Below are 26034 nucleotides of genomic sequence, written 5' to 3' on the forward strand. Positions count from 1 at the left end.
TGGATATAATATTGAGTTCACAGAAAAATGGGCGGATTTCTTCAACACATCATTTACCTTGCTAAGAAAGGAGTTAAGAGGTCACCAAAATATCCAAAATTATTCATACTAGGTCACAATAGAGTCAAATGACAAAAGCAGGTAGGCTGCTGGAATATGTTTATAGCTAATATTAGTGCCCAATTCTTCATTTTACTTTACACACCAAATTAAAGGTCATAAGAGTCCAACAACATTTCATCTCAGTAACTAAAGAGAACTGGAATAAGCACAGCAACGGACAGGAAAACAACCAGAGAGATGCTAGAGATACTGAGGTAAAAAAGACAGACACATCACTGCTCTCATGGAGCTTACAAGATAAAAACCAAACAAAATCTAGTGCCTATTTTCACATGTGGGAGACTACAGGTTTAGCTGGTAAGTCCTCAGTGTGGCCTAATCATCTCTTTACCCTGTGGAACATCCTGCATTACTATATAAAAGCAATGTTTAAGAAAGCTTAACCAAATCATCTTCCTATATAAACTATTTGATGGCTGCTTATTTACTACCTTTATCAATGTAAACTCTTTGATCCAGCTTTAAATGCTTCACAAGTTGGCTCCATCTTACCTAACTAATCTTATTCCCTGTAACTCAACAATAGGTCAGTTGTCTGTCACATGATTTCAATTTTCTTTCCAGGCCCTTCATATCCTACACCCCTCACCTGAAATGCCCTGTGTTCTATGTATTCAAATTCTGTTCAAAGTCCATTTTAAGTTCTATGTTTTACATAATACCATCTTTGAATTTGCAGAGGATTTGTACAGCATAGTCCTACCTTTGCTGTTATCACTATTTTTTTTTTAGACAGGGTCTCAATCTGTCATCCAGGTTGTACTGCAGTGGTGCCACTTTGGCTCACTGCAACCTCCACTTCCCAGGTTCAAGCAATTTTCCTACCTCAGCCTCCTAGGTAGCTGGGATTACAGGCATGAGCCACCATGCCCACCAGTTTTTATTTTTAGTAGAGATGGGGATTTCACCATCCTGGCCAGGCTGGTCTCAAATTCCTGACCTCAAGTGATCCCCCCATCTCAGCCACCCAAATTGCTGGGATTACAGGCATAAGCCACCGCATCCAGCCGCCTATATTTTAAAATACAGTTTGCCTTTCCAATTAACTTATAAAGTTCTTAAAGAGAAAGAATTATACCACATGCCATTTCCATAACACATGACACAGTGCTTAGTGTAAGCGGAAATTAAAAACAAAACAAAACACACAGAGTCTTAACCCAGCCTTCTCAAACAAGGTTTCTTGAGATAAAGGATCAAAATTTAATTAGAGAAAATTTTTTTTACATTTCATTGACTATTTAAAAAGAGAAATCACTTTTATTCTTTACATAATGGTGAGGAATACAATTTCTACAAAATATAAAACCAGTTTGGTGCCACTGTCTTGATTTGTACTAAGGAGTCTACAATTTTACTCACAGTTGCTTTGCAGTATCAATGTAAATGTTAACATAGTGAAAAAAACACAAATAAAGTCTTAAAATTATTGTGCAAATCAGTTTGTTCTTGCATACCCATGAAATTGTCTCGGAATCTCCCAGTGATCCACAGATCATTCTTTGAAAACCTCTTAGGGTACACTGGGCTTTAATTTTCTTGCAGAATGCATATTGAGAAGAACTGCCCCCAAACTATCAAATATTCAACTCTAATGGTGAGCATAATAAATTTCTTAATCATTCTTCCTATAAACATTAATTTGCCGTTTTGACATGTGAATGGTTCTGTGATTTTTCTGCCTACATAATGAATTCCTCTCTAAGAAGTTCTTTCACCTCTCGTACACAATATTGTACAATTTTATAATTTCCCTGTCAATTATAAGTTATATAAGGTGGATAAACAAACACTGGAAAAGTCTAATAAATATAAAACAGATTCATGCACTGGATATGGTACCGGATGTACCTATAAACTTTTTCCACTTTGAAATTCTGTAACTAGGATCAATTTCTTTTTTTTTTTTTTGAGACTGAGTTTTGCCCTTGTTACCCAGGCTGGAGTGCAATGGCGCGATCTTGGCTCACCGCAACCTCCGCCTCCTGGACTCAGGCAATTCTCCTGCCTCAGCCTCCTGAGTAGCTGGGATTACAGGCACGTGCCACCATGCCCAGCTAATTTTTTGCACTTTTAGTAGAGACGGGGTTTCACCATGTTGACCAGGATGGTCTCGATCTCTTGACCTCGTGATCCACCCGCCTCGGCCTCCCAAAGTGCTGGGATTACAGGCTTGAGCCACCGCACCCGGCTCAATTTCTTACTTGTCTCTTTCCTACTGATAAATACGACATACGGTGTTATTCTTATATTCACAAATATACAAAGCAACCTAAATTGCATTATGATACAACCACGTCTTCCCCAACCTATTTATTAATACAAAGGTCTCAGTAATAGATTTTTCTGCCGCTTCCCTTAAAATATAAGAGCATAGATTTTACAATAGAAATGTGCAGAACAACTTGGTATTTCCTGTGTGGAAAGACACTGGAGTATATGCAGTCATTAATCTTAATAATCTACTTGTCTATGTCGACTGACATATTAAAGACTATAATTCTGGATTTATTGTTTGATCAATATGAGGATTGTGAGAAGAATAATTAGATATCTGGTAAGGATCTGAAGAATCTGACTTTATAAAATTAAACCTATTCATTAGTAAAAGGTAAAGCTTTATAAATAATGTTTTTCTCTTACTCTACAGCATTTATTTGTTAAATCAACTTTCTGTAGCATCTGTATGCATTATGTATATTAAAGCTTCTTCACTTTGAGCTAAAAATAAAAATTGTGAGTTTAAAAAACTGTCACCAATTTTAATACTCTAAACCAGAGAACTGTTAAAAAAAAATAAATTTAGTTCATCTATGACTATTTACTATTGTTTGTCATCAAAGTTAAATATGATTAACAGGGACTACGACATAGCAAAAATTCAAAAAAGAAATCCTATGTAAGTTATAAAATCTAAACATGTCTTCAAAATTTAACTTACCTAGCTGCTTGAACTGCACTTAATTGAATTCCTTGGTTATCACTTGAAGCATTCTATAAAAAATAAAATAATGTATGATGTAAATATATTAATGATTAGCTGTTGAGGCCAAGAAATACAAATGAAGAAAGGGAAAAAAATCCAACTTACTTGAACAATAGCTTCTAGAGAGGTATTTTGCTGGGAAAAAAGTTAAAAAGAAAACTGAGTTAAAAAGTCACCTTAAAATTCTTCATCAATGTGAAATCTTTCACTGGTACTTTTAAGTTACCAGAATAACAATAGCAATAACTTACCACTCTATAATCACCATCTATATCAGAGTCTTCACAGATATCTTCATGTGGTACATTCCTTCTCTTTAAGAGATGTTCATCTCTTTTATTCTTAAAAAAAAAAAAATCAAAGAATGAGCTAAAAAGAAAATCTGAATACTTTCATACAAAGCTCAACCCTGTGCCTACAAACTGAAATATGAAGTGCCTTTTAAAGTAAAATTTAAATGTAAAAAATTAAAAACCAAATTGCAAATTAAACACTCATGCAACACTAATTTGAGTCCCATTTCCCAAATATTACATTTTTAATGAACCGTGAACTATGTAAAAACAAACAAAACAAAAACAAAAGTTTGACTAAAAAATACAGTGTACAGTTCAGGCCAGAACCAAACACAAATATTTATTTAAAAGTACTAAACCATTTTATACATGATCTGGGAGCTCCTCTTTATCACCTAAAAGCAAAGAAAGTCAAAGCAAAAGTTGGGCAGTTCAAAGACAGAGAAAAACCAACAACGCCTTACAAAAAAATCAAAGGTCTTTTCAACTTCACTTAAAACACTTGGGGCAAATTTATAAATATATTCTCAACTATAATACTTAAAAGTTGAAGAGGTTTGCAACAAATTCTTTTCAGGGCCTTACTACTGCCCATTAACAGCAGAACTATTTAATATAACTGTATCTCAATGACTTTAAGTTCTTTATATTTGTTTTTGCATAACAAACAAGTTATATCCTTCCAACTTCAAAAGATTGTCAAATTTAGTCAAACTCTCTCCTTTAAAAAGTTGATCTAAATTCAGTAAAATTTAGTTATATAATAGGTTACACATTTTACGTAAAAATATTATATATATTTGGCATCTTGTATATAATGCTATAATGTTGTTAGAATTATGCTTGAAGTACCCAATCAGACTCACCTTCCTTAATTCAACTACAACTTCATTTCGTTGTCTTCTCATAGTCTACAAAAAATTAAAGGAAAATACTTTTAAAATCACCTCATATTCCATTACCCAGAGAAAACCACTATTAACATTTCAATATACACTTCTAATATTTTCTTCTAGCCATACGGATATAAAATCAAATCTTACTCATAATAAAAATCATACTATGTAGATTATTTTCAATCTTCACTTACCATTCACATTGCAAAACATAAAAAATTTCTTTGAAATTAATAGACCTATATTATATATAATTTTAAAAACTGTAAAATAAGGTTTATAAAAATACAGAGGTAAAAAGAATAAAAAAGCCCACAATCTCACCACTTATATGAATCAACGATATTACAAAAAATATCACATGTACAAGATTAAAATTGGTAAATTCAACTGCTTAAAAAAAAAGCAAAAAAAAAAAAAAAGCCAAGGAGGCTTCCAGCTCACCCACCGTTTCCTTCTCAAACACTGTTAGATTTATGATGATTCTGACACTATCTATCCTGTTCTTTACCTTGTTTTGGTTTACTTTGTTTATAGACCTTAGAGATATTCCATGGCGGCATATAAAGACCTATTTCATGATTTTTCATGGCTACACAGTTATTCTATGACACACTGAGGCCATTCTTTTATTTTTTTTTTTTTATTTTTTTTTTTTTTGAGACGGAGTTTCACCCTTGTTACCCAGGCTGGAGTGCAATGGCACGATCTCGGCTCACCGCAACCTCCGCCTCCTGGGTTCAAGCAATTCTCCTGCCTCAGCCTCCTGAGTAGCTGGGATTACAGGCATGTGCCACCATGCCCAGCTAATTTTTTGTATTTTTAGTAGAGACGGGGTTTCACCATGTTGACCAGGATGGTCTCGATCTGTTGACCTTGTGATCCACCCGCCTCGGCCTTCCAAAGTGCTGGGATTACAGGCTTGAGCCACCGCGCCCGGCCCCATTCTTTTATTTTTAAACATATTCTCTCATTTTTTAAGTTTCTACAGGGATGTGTGCTTACTATAAAACATTCAAATGTTCAGAAACAATATAAGTTCAAGCTGGTTTTACATATAGGTTCACCTTATTCTTTTTTTTTTTTTTTGAGACGGAGTTTCACTCTTGTTACCCAGGCTGGAGTGCAATGGCACGATCTCGGCTCACTGCAACCTCCGCCTCCTGGGTTCAGGCAATTCTCTTGCCTCAGCCTCCTGAGTAACTGGGATTACAGGCACGCACCACCATGCCCAGCTAATTTTTTTTGTATTTTTAGTAGAGACGGGGTTTCACCATGTTGACCAGGATGGTCTCAATCTCTTGACCTCATGATCCACCCGCCTCGGCCTCCCAAAGTGCTGGGATTATAGGCTTGAGCCACCGCACCCGGCCCCACCTTATTCTTTCTAATGACTGTGTATTACGTAGAGGTAACAATTCATAAAGTCATATTGAGATGTCTAATAAATATAATAAATCCAAAACTGAGCTTTTGATCTTTAACATACGCCACTCGCCATCTCAGCAAATGGCAATTCCAACCTTGCAGCCATAGACCAAAAACCTTGGAGCCATCCTTGATTCTTTTTCTCTCACATTACATATTCAATCTGTCAGCAAATCCTGTTGGTTCAGCCTTCGAAACATACAATCCAAACACATATCACTGCCTCCTCTGCTACTATTCTGGGCCAAGTTGCCATTATCTCTCAACTAGATAACTGCAAAAAACTCCTAACTTGCAGCCCTCCTGCTCTTGCCCTCTATCTTCCTCCCCAGTCTATTATAATCACAGCAACCAGAGTAACTCTCATAGGGAATCTTAATTTTTATGTGCCATGGACTCCTCCGGCAGTCTGATATAATCAACGGACACCTTCTCAGATAGTGTTTTTTTTTTTTTTTTTTTGAGACGGAGTTTCACTCTTGTTACCCAGGCTGGAGTGCAACGGCGCGATCTCGGCTCACTGCAACCTCCGCCTCCTGGGTTCAGGCAATTCTCCTGCCTCGGCCTCTTGAGTAGCTGGGATTACAGGCACGCACCACCATACCCAGCTAATTTTTTGTATTTTTAGTAGAGACGGGGTTTCACTATGTTGACCATGATGGTCTCGATCTCTCGACCTCGTGATCCACCCGCCTCGGCCTCCCAAAGAGCTGGGATTACAGGCACCGCACCCGGCTTCAGATAGTGTTTTTAAATACACACTATATAAATATATATATATACACACACACACACACACACGCACACACACACACACATATAGTTACAAAGGAAACCATCTTGATAAATAAATGTAAAAAAAGAGCTATAAATAGAAAAAACAAAGTGTAATGTTAAATGCTCCTTTATTATCACATTAAATGGGATCTAGCAGTGGATCTAATAACTACTATAATTTCAAAGTAATGATGATCATAAATGCGAGAATGAGGTGATTTTTACGGTGGAAACAAAGTCACAGGTAATTCTAACATTACTATGATCAACTGGCTACATTATTAAGTGAAGGAAATATTGTTTCTTAGTGAAAATAAAGATGTAATTTTTTTCTAAATTCCAGGGGCCCTCCTGCATTCTACTCATAGACTCCAAGAAAGGAAAGGTCCAAGGACTCAGTAAAAAAATATTTTCTAAAAAGTCAGATCATATCACTCTCCTGTTCAAAACTATTCAAAGGCTCTCACACTCTCCACTTCGTACTTAAAAGACGTCTTTACAGTAGCTTACGTCCAGTCAAATCTTCCCACCTCATTCCCTCCCCAATTACCACCACTCAGACCTTAGCTCCTACCATTATCTTCACTCATTCTGCTGTACTCACACCAATTTTGCTATTTCTCAAACACATTGGAAAGTCTCTTGCTGCAAGGCCGTAACTAATATACTACATATAACTAATATACTTCTGAGAACTAAGTAACTTCTCAGAAGATGAGAGTCAAACTGCCCGAGTTCAACTTTTTTAGCCATACTACTTACTAGCTCTCTGTACTTCAGTTTCCTTATCTATAAAATTGGGATAGTAAAAACACCCTCTTCATAGGACTGCCATAAGGATTAGATCAGCTAAAATACGTAAAGTACTTAAACTGTACACAGCAGTGTGTTACCTTATCATTACTGTTGCTGTTATTTTCTCAGGTTGGAATGCCATTCCTCCACTACCTGCAGTGCTCAGTCCCTTTTCTCTGAGAGAAGCCTTTCTACTTCTTGACCATTTGTCAACTCTCCATTTGGGTACTCTCTCTCTCTTTCCTGCCTTATTAATCACCATACCACTTATCACATTCTAATACACTATTTAACTTTATTTGGTACAAATACCAATTTTTTTAAACACCCAAAAGTCAATTTTAAAATAAAACAGGCTGTAAAATGAATAAAAATAATTAGCTAAATACTACAGTAAGTTTGAATATCCACTATCTCATTTAGTCATTATAACCTTATGAAGAAGAAAATAACCATTTATTTCTTTTTACAAATAAGGAAACTGAAGCTTAGAGAAGTTAAATTGCTTCTCCAAAGCTGGCTAGGATTAGAATACAGACAGTCTCTTACAAAGCCACTTAACCACTAAGCCACATTGTTTTCCACACTTCTTGAAGTCAGAGTTTAAGTGAATTGGAGAGCCAATGGTTCACATTAAAGCAAAAGTACTATTACCAACACAGTAAGTTTTGCACAGTATCACAATATAAAATAAGCAATTCTAATAATAAGTAACAAAAAACTATGCTCTATGTCTTATGCACAGAAAATAATAGCTGTAGGATGCATTACTTAAGACTGTTCAGTAAGTTAAATGAGGACTTCTGAGGAACAGGGGTATTTCCAGTGTAAGGAACGTTTTCATTAGCAATCTCTTCATCTAAAGTAGCAGGATTAAGGTATAATGAGCTTTAACTGCTTTTTATTATAGCAAACTATTAAATAAATCCAAACAACTACATACTGCAATTTACATAAATGTTTTGTTTACTCCAAACAAAACGTTTTCTCCCATTATTTTACATCTTATTTATTTAATCGAAAGATTGAAGAAAAGTTTTCTTTGTACTTGATACTCACGTGTTAGAACAAAATCTGGATGTTTCTTTGATAATTTTAAACTACCAATAAAGGATTTATCAAACCAATTTAGCACTGTAATGACAACGTAGGACCATGCTATTACTACTTTCACAGAAATTCTTTGCAAAATAAGTGATATGACAATCCCTTCATTATAGACCAAGAGTTTTCTTTTCCTCTCCAAGGTAGAGAATGAATGAACTAGTAGAAAGACACCCTATGCACCACAGCCTAGCAGTATTTGGCCATGTTTTTTACTGCAAACAACAAAAAAAGACTGAATAGTGGTATTGGATATTTAGGCAGTTTCAAATCATAGCTCCATCTCAAATCAAGGAAAACATTTATTTCTTTGAGACCCCATGAAAGGGGGTATATAAGACTTCTAAGCCTGTCCTTAAAGAGCAGGCTTTGTGTACTACATGAAAATATAATAGTTGTGAATTCACATGACTTACACTGATCCAGTAAGCAGTGCTGTCAATTAGAATTCCAAAAAGCTGCCAAACTGGCCAAAGGCTTATTTATAGGCCAAAGAGCTATGTAAAGGACAAAGACTGTAAGTGAGGAAGGTTGAAGACTGCTGCTGCTATTTCCTCAGAGGAGGTGGTGTAGAGTTTAGGCAGATCACTCAAATATTTCATATTTCTTTGCCTGCCATACAGTTACAAAATTATAAATTCAGGCAAAAGGGGCTAAGAAATTGACAAAAAAATTCAAATAACTCAAAACAGAATGCTATCTCTATTTATAAGGAATGCAGTTTGTGTACTTAATGAATATTTACTATGCGTTCAACACTGTGTTAGGCACTAGGGATTAAATGCTTTCCCTGCTTTAATGAGGTATAGATTCTAGTATTTTCTTCTCCCTTAATTGCTACTGAATTTCAAATTAGTGGCTACTTCATTCCTGCTAATTTTCAAGTCAGTTTTACCAACGTATAGTTTTTCTTTAAAGCTCTAAAATTATTTTAAAGTACACAGTAACTGTGCAATTTTGGATATTTTAAATTTTCTTGAGAAAATTAAGTTAGAACTCAATCTTACCAGAGAAAAAGTTTAAAGAAAATTCTTTATAAATAATACAAGGATAAGAAATATAATGCCTTAATTTTATTTCATCCAGCCTGACTTTCACTGATACCTTAGGTAGGCTAATAACTTGGGTAACAGCACTAAAAAAATAAATAAATAAATAAATAAAAAATAAAAAAATTTACACAGGCATGAGAGATCTTTTGTGTGGTGACTACGACATATTGTAAAACAGAACTGTGATCATGGTTGCACAATGACAAAAATCTAAATATCATTAAATTCTACACTTAAAATTGGTGAATTTTATGATAGGTAACAAAGCGGTGTTTTTTTTTTGTTTTTTTTTTTTTTTTTTGAGACGGAGTTTCACTCTTGTTACCCAGGCTGGAGTGCAATGGCGCGTTCTCGGCTCACTGCAACCTCCGCCTCCTGGGCTCAAGCAATTCTCCTGCCTCAGCCTCCTAAGTAGCTGGGATTACAGGCATGCACCACCACGCCCAGCTATTTTTTTGTATTTTTAGTAGAGACGGGGTTTCACCATGTTGACCAGGATGGTCTCGATCTTTCGACCTCGTGATCCACCTGCCTCGGCCTCCCAAAGTGCTGGGATTACAGGCTTGAGCCACCGCGCCCGGCCCAAAGTGGTTTTTTAAAGTTAGATCACACACACACTTTCCTCCCCCAACATGAGTTAATAGTAAGTATATTACTAATTTAGAGCCTCCTGGAAAGCATTCATTCAAACATTTATTAATTACTTATTTGCCAAGCATTAGAAATACAAAGATGGACCAGACACTGCATATCTATGCCCTTAAGGAGGTAGCAGTCTTATGACACAGAAATATATTTAGTAAAATAGTAATAAGGCCCAAACTTAGCAAATAGCAGGTGCCAAACACCATTCTAAACATGTTACTTGATTGTACTTATTTTATACAAGTTTTTTTTGAGACAGAGTCTTACACTGTCACCCAGGCTGTAGTGCAGTGGCACGATCTCGGCTCACTGCAATCTCTACCTCCTGGGTTCAAGCAATTCTCCTGCCTCAGCCTCCTGAGTAGCTGGAACTACAGGCATGCACCACCATGCCCAGCTAATTTTTTTGTGTGTTTTTTAGTAGAGACGGGGTTTCACCATGTTGGCCAGGATGGTCTCGATCTCCTGAACTCATGATCCATCTGGCTCGGCCTCCCAAAGTGCTGGGATTACAGGTGTGAGCCACCACGCCCGGCCAATACATGTATTAATAATATGGACACCAGGTGCTCTGACAGTAGAGAAAGTAATTACTAAAGATAAAAACGTAAGCTTAATTTTCAAGACTGAATGGCAATTCATTTAGAGAAAGGCATTCCAGGTAGAAAATATAGCATGTACAAAAGTAGAGAACTATGAAATATGGCATGTATGGAATCTGATAAAGAATATCAGAAGCCAGAAATGAACAGGTAGGCAAGACAAATCAATCACATCACATAAAACTAAGCTATGCTTTTCAGAGAAAAGTGAGTTACTGGTGATTTCAACCCAAATTATCATTATAACCCAAATACATCTGGTAGGTAAAACAGTTATTCAACCTTATTACACGGTAAACCAAAAGCTAAAACAACATAACTAGAAAAGTATGTTTTCCTATTCCTTTCTTATTTCTCTCTCCTTTCACCTCCACTTGCTGATCTCTCCAGCAGCAGCCATCATGGTGCTTATTCATACTTTTGTCAAATACTATTTATGTTGGCAAACTGCATGTAATTAGCAAATAAACTACATTATGACAATAAAAGGGAAATTTTAAATGCCTAACAGCGTTAAACGCTTACTCAAGTGGGTCAATAATTAATATCTCCTAAGGGTAAAAACCTATTATTATAATCCTTCATTTAGAAAAGTTCTTTAAGCAGTAAGTTTAGCTCGAATTTTCGATATGTAGATTTCTCAGAGGTATCACTTATTAATAATAGTATTAAAGGCCTGAAGTTCTACTAGTGATGGGCAAAAGTCTTCTCAAGCAGAAACAAGTTCTTATCTCCTTAAGAAGTGATAAGATTAATGGACACTGAGTATAAGTGAAGAGGAGTTTGAAAATAAATTGAGTACAGGAGGCCAGACTTAATCTAGGCAAGCTATTAGAGCCATATTAAGAAATGATTCTAGCCTATAGATACCATCCTTTAAAATGATCCATATCTGAACTGTAAGCATTGAAAATTTATTAGAACATAAATGTAATTTTAAAAATTTGCCAAAATGTAAGGAACTCTTAGGTGTTAACTTCAAGGAATGGGATTAGAGTTTCACTATCTTTAACATTCAAACAATAGGAAAATGAATTTCCAGAGTTCTCTATATTCATCTATCTTTTGCAAGAAGTTACATATGATAGAAAAGTAAATGCATGTTATCTCCTCCCAAGATGGTTTCCTAGTATATGGTTATACTACTCCACTAGTTAGTACATGGTTACCAGTCCCAATTCCACCTTCAATGAAATCATAGGCAACTTATCACCTTTATAGACATTAATTCCTTCATCTGTAAAGAGAACTCAACAGATCTCTGATATCTTTTATGCCTCAAAACTCTTATCAATTTTCTTCCCCCTGAGACAGAATCTCAGGGAAATTCTGAGACTGCAGTGGCGTGATCTTGGCTCACTGCAACCTCAGCCTCCTGGGTTCAAGTCATCCTCCTGCCTCAGCCTCCAGAGTAGCTGGGACTAGCTTGGCTCAAACAAACTGTGTGTGTGTTGTGTGTGTGTGTGTAACAGGTGTGTGTGCATACTGGCAAAGAGATGGTGTTTGACAGGGAGAGAAAAAAGGTTAGAAACGACCATAGGCTTGGTGAGACACATATAACCTCTCAGGGATGGGAAATACTGCAAGATAAACTTTCAGAATCATTTATAGAAGGCAACTTGAGGACAACCTATAAAGAAATCGATTCTAGTAAACAAACACATATTTAAGTTTTATATGAGCACAAGGGAAGGTACTCTAGGATGAATGGGTTATAAACGAATGGATCAAACGCTACCAGGAATGATTACTTCTCTTCAAATTCTCTGCCAAGATCATGCCAATGTACTCCAGCTTGGGTGACAGAGTAAGACTTTGTCTCAAAAAACAAATACTTAGAATCCTTAACAGAAGAAATAAAACTTCACAAATTGAGTGATTTGAAGAAAACTCAACTCATGGAAAAAGACACTGGGAAAAATTACTAAGGAAAAGTAAGAGAAGAAACAAGATATATTCAAATTAAGAAGGGCAATGGAACCCAAGCTTTTATATCACTGTTTGAAGGAATCTGATATCTCTGCTGATTTGGTGCATTCTCAAATAAGTTTTTTTTTTCCATTTACAAAACAATACCAAATATGAAAAGAGAGACTGAGGAACATTTTTCTTCTATGTTATAAGAACACAATAAACTTAAACTCATGGTTTTCTTAAGGAAAAATGTACAACTAGTATAGAATTTTGTAACTGGAAAGAATAGAAATCATTTAAACTATTTCATTTTAATGGGGAAAGGAACTATGGTCCAGTGACTTAAAGAATACTGAAGCTTAGATATCCTGGAACCAGTCAAATGTTCTTTACACTACATCACATTACTTTTTCATTCTAGGTCTACTTCTGTTACATATTCCCTCAAATAAGCTATTTTTCCTTCTCTTTTTCTCCTCAGTGTTTACTTTCAAAATATCCTTTTTCTTTGTGAACTTATGTTCAAAGACTTTAAATTTAGCAACAGAAAAATCCTCATTGAAAGGTAAATTACTGAATTACTTTGCCAAGGCACTATTTAAAAAGTCCTCTAATTATGTTGACATACTAAACAGATGTGTACATGTGGAAAGAAAACCATTCATTCACCCAACATGTTTACTGACCATCTACTATATATGCCACAAACTGTTCTATTTAAAAAGAAACAGAAACAAAATGACAAAATCTCTGTCTTCATTACAGTTTAGTGTGAGAGACGGTAAATAAAGTTAAAATATATAGTATTTTGTTGGTATTAGACAGAAAAATATAAAGCCAGGAAGGACATTTTAAAATAAAGACCTTGAGAAGAGTGATCAAGCCAGGTGGGTAGCTGACATGCAATGAACAAAGAGGAGTAGGAAATGGAGGCTAGCCACTGTACAGATTTTGGCATTTACTCTAAGTGAGCTAGGAAGCCACTGGAAGGTTTTGAGCAAAGGAGAGAGGAAACACATGTTCTGACTTAAAAGAGAGTTACTCCAGCGGCTGTGTTGGGAATATACTACAAGTGCAGTAATCCTAGCAAGAGATAATACCTTGGATCGGAGTGGTAACAGTGGGGTTCTTAAAACATAATGAGCCTGAATATATTTTGAAGACAGAACCTACAAAATTTGCTAATAGAGTGGATAGAACTGTCAAAGAGAGGAGACAATGATTTCAAGGTTTTTGGTCTAAACTGAAGGATAGTTCCATTTACTGAGATGGGGCAGACTGACTTGATTAGCAAGTTTTGGGGGGGTGGTGGTGACATCACTTTTAGATATGCTAAGTTTAAGATACTTGCAATGCATTAAAACGAGATGTCAGGTAGTCAGTTGAATCTGGAGTTCAAGAAAGAGGTTGAGACTAAAAATATTAATTTGGAAAGTTGCCAGTGTTGAAAGAGTATTTAAAACCAGATCACCAGATGAGATTACCTATGAAACGAGCACAACGTGAGGCACTACAATAAGAAGTAAAGACTAAGAAGTGAAATCAGTGAGATAGAAAGCAGTCAAGAATGTGTGAGAGGCCAGCCATGGCGGCTCACCGCTTTAATTCCAGCACTTTGAGAGGCTGAGGCTGGTGGATCTCTTGAGGTCAGGAGTTCAAGACCAGCCTGAGCAACATGGTGAAACCCCAACTCTACTAAAAATACAAAAATTAGCTGGACATGGTGGTATATGTCTGTAGTCTCAGCTACTCAGGAGGCAGAGGCAGAAGAATTGCTTGAACTCAGGGGGTGGAGGTTACACTGAGGTGAGATTGTGCCATTGCACCCCAACCTGGGTGATAAAGCAAGACTCCATCTCGAAAAAAAAAAAAAAAAAAGAATCTGTGTGAATCTGGAACCAAGTGAATAATACTATTTTTTAAAGGAAGCACAATCAACTACATTCAATGTTGGGGACAGGTCAAATAAGACGAGGATTACTAAATGTACAATTTACTTGATAAACTAATGTGGTTAATCACCAACCTTTATTTGGATAAACAAAGGTCCCAGTATCACCCCCCCAACCCCTATCTACTGAATTCTGGTCTGTTTCGATATCATTTATTCCCATCCCTGCACACTATTTAATATGCTTAAAATACCACTCAAGACTTAGCATTGCTAACCCACATCTCATTTATTGTGGTATAGTACTGAACTGAGTAAGTTACAAAACTAAAACTGAGCCCTGTTATCTACAATACATTAAATTTTCTCAAAATGGAAACAAAACTCACTCTCCAGTCCTTCTCTGGTCTCTTAAGCCACACTGCAAAGGGATTCCCATCTCTGGTGATGTTCCCAGGGCGAGTTTTTGACTAAATCTGTGTAAACTAACCATAATGGTTCCCTTCTACCAACTAATCAGTGGAGTTAAGTAGGCAACATTTGGCATCCCAAATTAACCAATTCTATAAGATGAATTTTAAAAAATTTCAACTATGAAATATAAAATATACAAAAAAAATTCATGACATCCAATGTTTTGTTATCTTGTCATGTTTGCCTTTTTTTGAAGAAATAAAAATCTTAAAGTGTTATGAATGCTAAAATCTCACTCTCTCCACAATCTTCTCTTCCCCTTATTTTTCTCTACCTAGATGCAACCATTTTCCTGATTAATTACTTGCCTGATTAGACCCTCATGGGTGTTTTGGTGTTTTTACTGTGTATCACCAATTATATATATATTTATTTACATGAATGATATCATGCCATACAAGACTACTTTTTTTTTTTTTTTTTTTTTTGAGACAGAGTCTTGCTCTGTCGGCCAGGTTGGAGTGTGGTGGCACAATCTTGGCTCACTGCAACCTCCGCCTCCTGGGTTCAAGCAATTCTCCTGCCTCAGTCTCCTGAGTAGCTGGGATTATAGTTACCTGCCACCACGCCCAGCTAATTTTTTTATTTTAGTAGAGACGGGGTTTCACCATGTTGGCCAGGCTGGTCTCCACCTGGTGATCCACCCTCCTCGGCCTCCCAAAATGCTGGGATTAGGCATGAGTCACCTTGCCTGGCACAAAAGACTACTTTTCAAGCAGTTTTAGGTTTATAGGAAAACAGTAAAAAGTATGGATAGTTCCCATATATTCCCTGCCCCCACCCAGGCAGAGCCACCCGCTACAACAACATCCTGTTACCAGAGTGGTACATTTGCTACAACTGATGAGCCTACATGGACTACCATTATCACCCACAGTCCACAATTTATACATCCATTAGTATCAAACAGTGTTTTCACTGCCCTAAAAATCTTCTGTGCTATCTTTATTTCTCTCTCTCATCCTCAATCCCTGGCAACTACTGATCTTTTTAGTGTCTCTATAGTTTTGTCTTTTAAAGAATGTCATTTAGTTGGAAGTACATAATATATAATCTTTTAGATTGTCTTCTTTCTTTTGGTAATATGCATTTAAGATTCTCCATGTCTTTTCATGGCTTAATACCTCATTTCTTCTTAGCACTGACTAATATGCCATTGTCTGGATATGTCACAGTTTATTTATCCATTTACTATTGAAGGACACCTTAGTTGCTGCCAAGTTTTGGCAATTATGAATACTACTACTCTATGTGGGCATAAGTTTTGAACTCATTTGGGTAATTACCAAGAAGTGCTATTGCTGGGTCATATAGTAAGAGTATGTTCAGTTTTATCCTGCCTCTCAAAGTGGCTGTACAATTTTGCTTTCCCAATAAACAATGAATCAGAGTTTCTGTTGCTCCACATCCTCCTCGGCATGTCGTATTGTTAAGTGTTCTGGGTTTCTTTTTTGTTGCTGGTGGTAAAATATATTTAACAATAAAATTTACCATCTTAACCACTTTAAATTTTAGTAAAATTTATGGTAAAATAAGAAATTTTTAGTAAATTTAGTATTTTTACTTTACTATTTTTCTTATTTTACCATAAATTTTACTAAATTTACTAAATTTATAAATAAATTTCTTTATTTTACTATAAATTTTACTTAAATTGACTAAATTTGGTAAATTTAAGTAAAATTTATAGTAAAAATAAAAAAATTGTATTTATTTTACCATAAATTTAGGAAAATTTATGGTAAAATAAGAAAAATTTAGTAAATTTTAGTAAATTTAGTAAAATTTACAGTAAAATAAGAAAAAATTTAATAAATTTAGTATATTTTACTATAAAATTAAAAAGTATAGTAAAATAGTAAAATTTAGTAAATTTAGTAAACTTTATAATAAGAAAAATTATAGTAAAAAACACATAAGCATTACCATTTTAACTATTTTTAAGTGAGTTCAATAGTATTAAGAATGTTCATAGTCGTGCATCAAATCTCCCAAAAGTATCTTCATCTTATAAAACTGAAACACTAGCCGGGCACGGTGGCTCAAGCTTGTAATCCCAGCACTTTGGGAGGCCACGGTGGGTGGATCACGAGGTCAAGAGATCGAGACCATCCTGGTCAACATGGTGAAACCCCATCTCTACTAAAAATACAAAAAATTAGCTGGGCATGGTGGCATGTGCCTGTAATCCCAGCTACTCAGGAAGCTGAGGCAGAAGAATTGTCTGAACCCAGGAGGTGGAAGTTGCAGTGAACCGAGATCATGCCATTGCACTCCAGCCTGGGTAACAAGAGTGAAACTCCATCTCGAAAAAAAAAAAAAATGAAACACTATATCCATTAAACAACCCCCTATCTCCTTGGCAACCATCGTTCTGATTTCTGTTTCTATGCATTTGTCTATCCTAGGTACCTTGTATAAGTGGAATCATATCAGTATTTGTTTTTTTTGTGACTGGCTTATTTTTCTTGGCATAATGCTTATGATTCATCCATGTTGTAATATGTCAGAATTTCCTTTTAAAGTCTACATAATAGTCTACTGTATGTACATACACATTTTATTTATCTGTTTTATAGATCAAATAATCTTTTGTTTCCACCTTTTGGAAATTGCGAATGCTGCTACTATGAACAAGACTGTACAACCATCTTAGTTCCTGCTTTCAATTCATCTGGATATATATCCAGAAGTGGAATTGCTGGATCATTTAATTCTATTTTTCACTTTTTGGGAGCCACCATTCTGTTTTTCATAGTAGCTTCACCATTTTACATTCTTGTCAATAATGCACAGGATTCCAAATTCACATCTTCACGAACAGTTACTCTTGTTTTTATGGTAGTCATTTTTTTTTATAGTAGTCATCTTAACGGATGGGAGGTGGTATTGTTTTGATCTGCATTTCCCTAATGACTACCGTTGCTGGGCATCTTTTCACGTGCTTATTGGCTATTTGGTATGTCTTCCTTAGAGAAATATCTTTTCAAGCCTTTTGTGCATTTTAAAATAGGGTTGCTAGTTTTTGCTCTTGAGTTTTAGGAGTTCTTTATATATTCTGGATACTAACCCTGTAACAGATACACCATTTGCAAATATTTTCTCACATTCTGCAGGTTGTCTTTTCACTACTGATTGTTTCCTTGGCTGCACATCAACTTTTCAGTTTGATGTTGTTTCACTTGTCTATTTTTGTTTTTAGAGCTTTAAGTGTCTTATCCAAGAAATCAGTGTCAAGACTGAAGTTATAAAGCCTTCTCTATTTTCTTCTAGTTTTACAGTTTCAGATCTTATATTTAAGTATTTTATCCATTTTGAGTTGACTTTTGTATATAATATAAAGGTCCAATTTCAGTCTTTTGCATGGTGGATATCAAGTTTTCCTGGTTACATTTGTTAAAGGACTATCCTTTCTCCAATGTGTAGTCTTGGCATCTTTGTCAAAGATCATTTGACCAAATATGCCGGGGTTTATTTTTGGGCTCTCTATCCTGCTCCACTTTATGTCTTTAAGCCAGTACCATGCTGATTTGCCTACAGTGGCTTTGTAATATGTCTTTCAGTCAGGAAGCATGAGGTATCCTGCCTTGTTCTTTCTCAAGATTGTTTTGAATATTCAGATTCCCTGTGGTACCTTACAAATTTTAATACTACTTTTCTATTTTTGTAAAAAATGCAGCCATGACTTTGATAGGGCTTGCAATGGAGTATTTTGGTTGCTTTGGTTATCATGGCCATTTGAACGATATTAAGTTTTCCATGAATGTTGAATTTTTTCATTTGTGTCTTATTTCTTTTGGCAATGTTCTGAATACAAGTCTTTCATTTATTTGATTAGGTTTATTCCTAAGTATTTTTTTTGACACTATTGGAAATGAGATTTTCTTAATTCCCTTTTCAGATTTTTCATTGTCAGTGTATAGAAACACTGCTTTTTTTTGCATGTTGATTTGGTATTCTGCAACACTGCTGAATTTATTCATTCTAATAGTTTTTGTGGAATCTTCACTGTGATTGTGTCATCTGTGAACAGAGATAATTTTACATCTTTGTTATATATTTGGATGTCTTTCATTTCTTTTTATTGCTTAACTGTTCTAGCTAGGGCTTCTAGTACTATGTTGAAGAGAAGTGCCATGGGTGAGCATCCTTGTTTTATTTTGAAAGAGTGTGACTCTGTTGCCCAGGCTGTCGTGCAGTGGCAGTCACTTCAGTCTCAAAATCCTGGGCTCAAGCAATTCTCCCTCCTCAGCCTTCCAAGCAGGTGGGACTCCATGTGCATGCCAGCATGCCTGGATAGTTGCTATCATTTTTTCTTTGTAGACACAGGGTCTTGCTACATTGTCCAGGCTGCTCTGGAACTCCTGGGTTCAAGTGATACTCCCACCTAGGCCTCCTTCCAAAGCACAGCAATTATATGCATGAGCCAGCATACTGTCACTGCCTTATTTCTGATCTTACAGGAAAAGCTTTCAGGTTTTCATCAATAAGTATGTCGTTTGCTGTGGGCTTTTCATATATGGCCTTGATTATGTTGAGATAATTTCTTGTATTCCTAGTTTGAGTGTTTTTTTTATCATGAAAGGGCACTGAATTTTGTCAGAGTTTGGCACAGAACTTTTCCTGCATCAACTGGTACGACTGTGTCATTTTTGTCTTTCACTCAGTTAATGTGGTGTTATCATATTGATTTTCATATGCTGAACCATCCTTGAACCCCAGGCATAAATTCCACTCGGTCATGGTATGTGATTCTTTTAATGTGCTATTGAATTTGGTACACTAGTAGTTTGTGGAGGATTTTTACATCCATTTTCCTTAAGGATATTGGCCTGTAGTTTTTTTCTTATAATGTTTTTTTCTGGCCTTAGTATCAGAGCAAGGCTGGCCTCATAATACGAGTTTGGAATGCTTCCATTTTTTAAAAGAGTCTGAGGAGAACTGGTATAATTCTTCTTTAAATGTTTCATAGAAGTCACCAGCGAAGCCAATGATCTGGGGCTTTTCTTTGTTGGGAGATTTAAAAATTACTGTTTCGATCTCCTTAATAGTTAAGGTCTATTCAGATTTATTAATTTTTCGTGATTCAGTATTGACAGGTTATGTGTTTTAGGAATTTATCCATTTCATCTAGGTTAACCAAGTTGCTCCATACAAGCCATACGTATCCTTTTGCAATAATCTTTTGTTTACAAAAACACATGACAAGTAAAAACACTGTCTTACAGGAGAAAATACCAAAATATAGATACATAAGTAACAGGAGAAAATACCAAAATATAGATACATAAGTAACTGCTCTAAGAGTTCAGTAAAGGGAGATTCATATGAATTGATGTGATTAGTGAAAACTTAGTTGTGGAGGTTTAAGTTCAAACTGGAAGCATAAAGAAGAAACGGCAAGGTAGAGGGGACACTTGAAGGTGTTTCCTCAGGAGAGACCTAACAAAAGCAAATATAGAAAAAGCAGAACTGAATGTTAAATGTGAGGTGGGTTCACTTGCCTTAAGTAAAGAGTCAGAGATGAAGTTAGTTGGATGTGGGAGTTATAAACTAAAAAGGTAAGAATAATTTGGTCAAGTAATTTCACATGTATACCTTTACTAGCATCTATGCATCAAATACTCATATATCTGTTAAAACAAATTGAGAGCCTGAAATGCTTAGCTATTTAAGAACTTTTCAGTGCCTCTTAGAGATAACAGGAAAACACTGACAGTTTTTGGGTTGACAAGTGAAAATAGCCACAGTCTTCTGGGAAGTTTACTGAAGTAACTACATTCTAGTAGTGGTTCTCATCTGGGATGAGTTTGACACTCAAGGGGTATTTGGCAATTTCTGAAGACCATTCTTGGTGGTCACAACAAGGAGGGCAGATATGCTACTGACATCTACTAAGTAGAGGCCACAGATGCTGCTAAACATCCTATAGTGCACAGGACACTCCCCCAATCCCAACAAATTATCTGGCCCAAAACATCAATAGTGTCAAAGATGAAAACCTTTGCTGTATTCTAATATGAGCTACTTTCATGAAAATTCAAATTAAGTTCAAATATGTTTGAAAAAAACTACACATGAAAAAGGAAACAATTCAAAAGACTAACAGTAGTGAGAATATAAAAGATGACTTTTATTTTTCTAAATTGTTTTTACAATGATCACGTATTACTTCCATCAAGGAAAAAAATAAAATTGACTTAATTCTGATTTCATCACTGCACAATCTATACATGTAACAAAACTGCACTTGTACTCCATAAATTTATATATAAATACATAAAATAACTTTACAAATAAAAATTCTAATTTAGTTACTAATTTTTTTTTTTTTTTTTTTGAGACGGAGTTTCGCTCTTGTTACCCAGGCTGGAGTGCAATGGCGCGATATCGGCTCACTGCAACCTCCGCCTCCTGGGTTCAGGCAATTCTCCTGCCTCAGCCTCCTGAGTAGCTGGGATTACAAGCATGCGCCACCATGCCCAGCTAATTTTTTGTATTTTTAGTAGAGATGGGGTTTCACCATGTTGACCAGGTTGGTCTCGATCTCTTGACCTTGTGATCCACCCGCCTCGGCCTCCCAAAGTGCTGGGATTACAGGCTTGAGCCACCGCGCCCGGCCTTTAGTTACTAATTCTAATCAGAATACATTCCTGTTTTCTTTTTAAAAATTTTTCATTTAATTCTCTCAAATTCTGACTTAAATGTGACTACATACCAGGCTCTGGAATGAGACTTAAGAACACAGTGGTATACAAAATAGATAAGGTTCAGGCAGCTTATTGTCTGATGGGAGACACTAACATTGTATAAATACACAAATTATCATCGGTGCTCTTAAGGAAAACAGGAGGGTTTAACTTTCAACTAACTTTTTCAGGGATGGCCTCTGTGAGTAAACGACTTTGAAGCTGAGATTCAAAGGATGAGAAATAACCATATAAATGAAGGAAAGAGAAGGGGACTGAAAGGGCAGAGAAAACATTCTTACAGACAGAGCAGCACAGTGTGATGGACTGAAGAGGAGAACACCGCTGATGTGATAGTGGAATTAAAAGAAGATAAATGAATGAGAGTGTTAAGTAACTAAGGGAGATAGTAGAGTGAGATGTAGGAGAAGTAGACAAGGACCAAATTTGGTATGGCTTTGAAGGTCACAGCAAGGAGTATGGAAGCTAAATGTGGTGAAAAGCTAATAAAGCAGGGGAGGTGTGATTTGATTTACCTTACTTAAAAAAAAAAAACCATGCTGGTTATTTTATGAACTGGAGAAAGGCAAATAGCAGAAACAAGGTAACCACTTTAGAGCTGAGACAATAATGATTTGCTCCAGATTATGACAGTGAGTAGAAAGTTGACAGGAAAGTAAGAATGCAGGTGGACATTAACTAAAGTAATGTCATATTACTTGTCTAAAAGAAACCACTCTTTCCAGGGATGCTCCTGAAGAGGAGTCAAAGGATGTTACTTCTCATGTGATACCCCTATACTCCTCATACCACAGCAGACTGGTTTTGAGAGTTGGAAGAAAGCACCTGACTCAGGAAAAGCCAGTCTATAAGCAGGCCAGCAGTAAAAACAATCTGCTTCAGCTTGGGCAGAGCTTATTAGCTCAGTCAGATTACCTCTCTTAGTAATTTCACATAGCATTACATAAAGACTAAGACCATCAGTAGCTAGGAAAAATAAAACTTAGTAGCTGACTTAGCAGCTGGCAGAGCAGAACTCTGAAAATACAGGAACACCTGTCACCAAGACAATCCTACCTGATGTGTCTTGAATAATATGAGAATTGGTCCCTGAACTTTCCTAACATCCCATCCTATTTGACATAGTCTGAGTAAGAAAGTATTCCTTCCATTCTTAAAAGCCTAATGCAAAACAAGTCTCCACATGCTGGTGCCTAGACGGCATGGAAACTCGGTGCTCCTTCCCAAGTACCACATCTGGCTGTTTATCTTTATCATTTGTAATATCGTTTACTAAAAGAAAAATCAGTAAACACAAGGAAAGTGTTTCCCTGAGTTCTATGAGCCATTCTAGCAAACTAATTGAATCTAAGGAGTGGGTAGCATGAACTCTAATTTACAGCTAGTCAGTCAGAAGCACAAGCCATAACCTGTGCTTGGACTGCAAGAGAAGTGGGGGACACTCCTATGGGACTGAGCTCTCAACCTGAAATCTGATGTTATATCCATGAAGACAGTGTCAGAATTAAATTGAATCAGTGGACACCCACTGCATAATTGATTGCTTAGCTGTTGTGTGGGGGAAAACCCCCATACATCTGGTGTCAGTATTGTGTTGAGTGACTGTGTGAAAGGACAGTGTAGGAAAAGGAGTTTTTTAAATATATTTACTATATCCTCTCAAATATAAATGGAAGTATAGAATGTGATCTTTCGTGACTAGCTTATTTCAGGCAGTGTAACTTTTTCAAGGTTCACCCACACTATTGCATATGTCAGTACAACAGTCTCCCCTTATCTGCAGGGGATGTGTTCCAAGACGGCCAGTAGATGCCTTAAGCTGCAGATAGTACCAAACTCCATATGCAGTATGTTTTTTCCTATGCCTACATAGCTAGGATAAATTTTACTTTATAAATTGGGCACAGTAAGAGATTATTAATAATAAAATGGAACAATTATAACAATACATTATAAGAAAAGCCATGGCCGGGCGCAGTGGCTCAAGCCTGTAATCCCAGCACTTTGGGAGGCCGAGGTGGGTGGATCATGAGGTCAAGAGATCGAGACCATCCTGGTCAACATGGTGAAACCCCGTCTCTACTAAAAACACAAAAAATTAGCTGGGCATGGTGGCATGTGCCTGTAATCCCAGCTACTCAGGAGGCTGAGGCAGGAGAACTGCCTGAACCCAGGAGGTGGAGGTTGCCGTGAGCTGAGATTGCGCCATTGTACTCCAGCCTGGGTAACAAGAGCAAAACTCTGTCCCCTCCAACCCCCCCCCCAAAAAAAAAGAAAAAAAGAAAAGTCATGTGAATGTGGGCTTTCTCTCTAAATATTAATATCTTATTGTATCATATACACCTAGTTTCTGATCACAGTTGACTACAGGTAACTGGAACTGCAGATAAGGGAGGACTATTATACTTCATTCATTTTTATAGCAAAACAATACTCCATTGTATGGATGGATGTATTATATTTTGTTTATGCATTCATCAGTTAATGGGTATTTGGGTTATTTTCTTCTTTTAGTTAGTATGGATAATCCTGCTATGAACACTCATGTACAAGTTTTTGTGCAGACATATGTTTTCAATTCTCCTGGATTTACATCAAGGAGTAGAACTGCTGGGTCACATGTTAACTGTTTAACTTTTGGAGGAACTGCCAAACTGCATTCCAAAGCAGCCGTACCATTTTACATTCCCATCAGCCATGTATGAGTGTATGAGGGTTCCACATTCTCTACATCCTCACCAACACCTGCTATTGTCCATCTTTTTATATACTGCTAACCTAGTGGGTGTGAAGTGGTATCTCATCATACTTTTGAACTGTGTTTCCCTAATGACTTACGGGGCTGATCCTATTTTTTATTTGTGTATTGGTCTTAATTAAGTGTTCCAGCATTTAAAGATAATACAGGAGCTGGGTGTGGTGGCTCACACCTGTAATCCCAGCACTTTGGGAGGCCGAGGCAGGCGGATCATGAGGTCAGGAGTTTGAGACCAGCCTGACCAACATAGTGAAACACCGTCTCTACTAAAAACACAAAAATTAGCCAGGTGTTGTGGCGTGCACCTGTTATCCCAGCTACTCAGGAGGCTGAGGCAGGAGAATTGCTTGAACTGGGAAGCTGGAGGTTGCAGTGAACCAAAATCGTGCCACTTCACTTCAGCCTGGGTGATAGAGCGAGACTCCAACTCAAAAAAAAAAAAAAAAAAAAAAAAAAGATAATATATAGGTTGAGTATCCCTGATGTGAAACGCTAGGGAACAGAAGTGTTTCAGATTTTGGATTTTTTGGGAGTTCAGAATGTTTCTGAGAATAATTGGGAAAAATTATTCATGATATTAAGAGAAAAAATGTGAACAAATTTAAGGTGTTTAATAAAACAGCTGATCAACAATGAACCCAATTCTATAGATATACTTGTAATAAAATGAACATATCCACATAATATAAAAGTGAAACAAGGAACCAAACCCTCTGCACTATTCCTACCTCAGCCTCCCAAAGCAATGGGATTACAGACATGAGCCACTGTGCCTGGCAAAATTTAGCATTTCTAATAATCAACTTAATCTTGACTTACCAACAAATATCTATGACCTTAAATCATTTTCATTCTGGGTACTAAGTAGTGTGAATTACAGTTGTTTTCTAATTATATTTACAAGTCATAAATTATTACTTATATTATAATTTGGCTGAAGTATATGGGAGAAAGCAGGCTTTCAGGTGATTGTTAAATAAGGGGATTAGGAAGCCTTCCCCGATTTGTGTGATGTGGTTTGGATTATGGCACACAGTGGTACATGAAAAATTTTGCAAGCAAAGTGTTATCCTGTCATGAAACACAGGGGTTTACTTGGATGCAATGTATGACTAAGTAGGCTGGCAGAAATAGTAATGAGGTTCCATTTACTCTGCATGTACTTTATGCGAGGCACTGTTAAGCATTTCAAAGGCTTAGACAGATTAAGTTAGCCTCCATAATTATTAAATGGAGAAACCAGAGTTCAAACCCAGGCCTATGTGACTCTACAGTTCGTGTTCTTTTAACTCCTATGCTATAAGGCTTTCTACAAGCCTGTATTAATTAAAAGTGACACTCTTGTGTAAAAGAAACAATGACAAACTAAGAGTAGTACTCCAAGTGTGGTCCATGGGCCCCTATGTGGACCCTAAGACCTTTACAGAGAGTCCACAGGATCAAAACTATTTTCCTAATAATAACACTAACACTTATTGAAAAAAAAAATTAACATTTGAATTGATAGGAGTAAGACTGCTGGTGCTTTAGAATGAATTAAGACAATGACATCAAGATGCAATAGTAGTCATTGTATTTCACAA

The 26034-nt window shown here is 36.3% G+C and overlaps 1 protein-coding gene across 1 annotated transcript in view; it reads right to left on the reverse strand.

Annotated features, from left to right (window-relative positions):
* Positions 1 to 26034, reverse strand: part of KPNA4 (karyopherin subunit alpha 4) — a 68418-nt gene that overhangs the window by 35493 nt on the left and 6891 nt on the right. Inside the window, exons 2-5 of the mRNA XM_039480265.2 lie at positions 4272 to 4316; positions 3361 to 3450; positions 3215 to 3244; positions 3065 to 3117 (exon numbers count right to left, since the gene is read on the reverse strand). Coding sequence (XP_039336199.1) covers positions 3065 to 3117; positions 3215 to 3244; positions 3361 to 3450; positions 4272 to 4316 — 218 coding nt within the window. The remainder of the gene's footprint in view (positions 1 to 3064; positions 3118 to 3214; positions 3245 to 3360; positions 3451 to 4271; positions 4317 to 26034) is intronic.

This window comes from Saimiri boliviensis, chromosome 9, assembly GCF_048565385.1.
Source record: "Saimiri boliviensis isolate mSaiBol1 chromosome 9, mSaiBol1.pri, whole genome shotgun sequence".
Lineage (NCBI taxonomy): Eukaryota > Metazoa > Chordata > Mammalia > Primates > Cebidae > Saimiri > Saimiri boliviensis.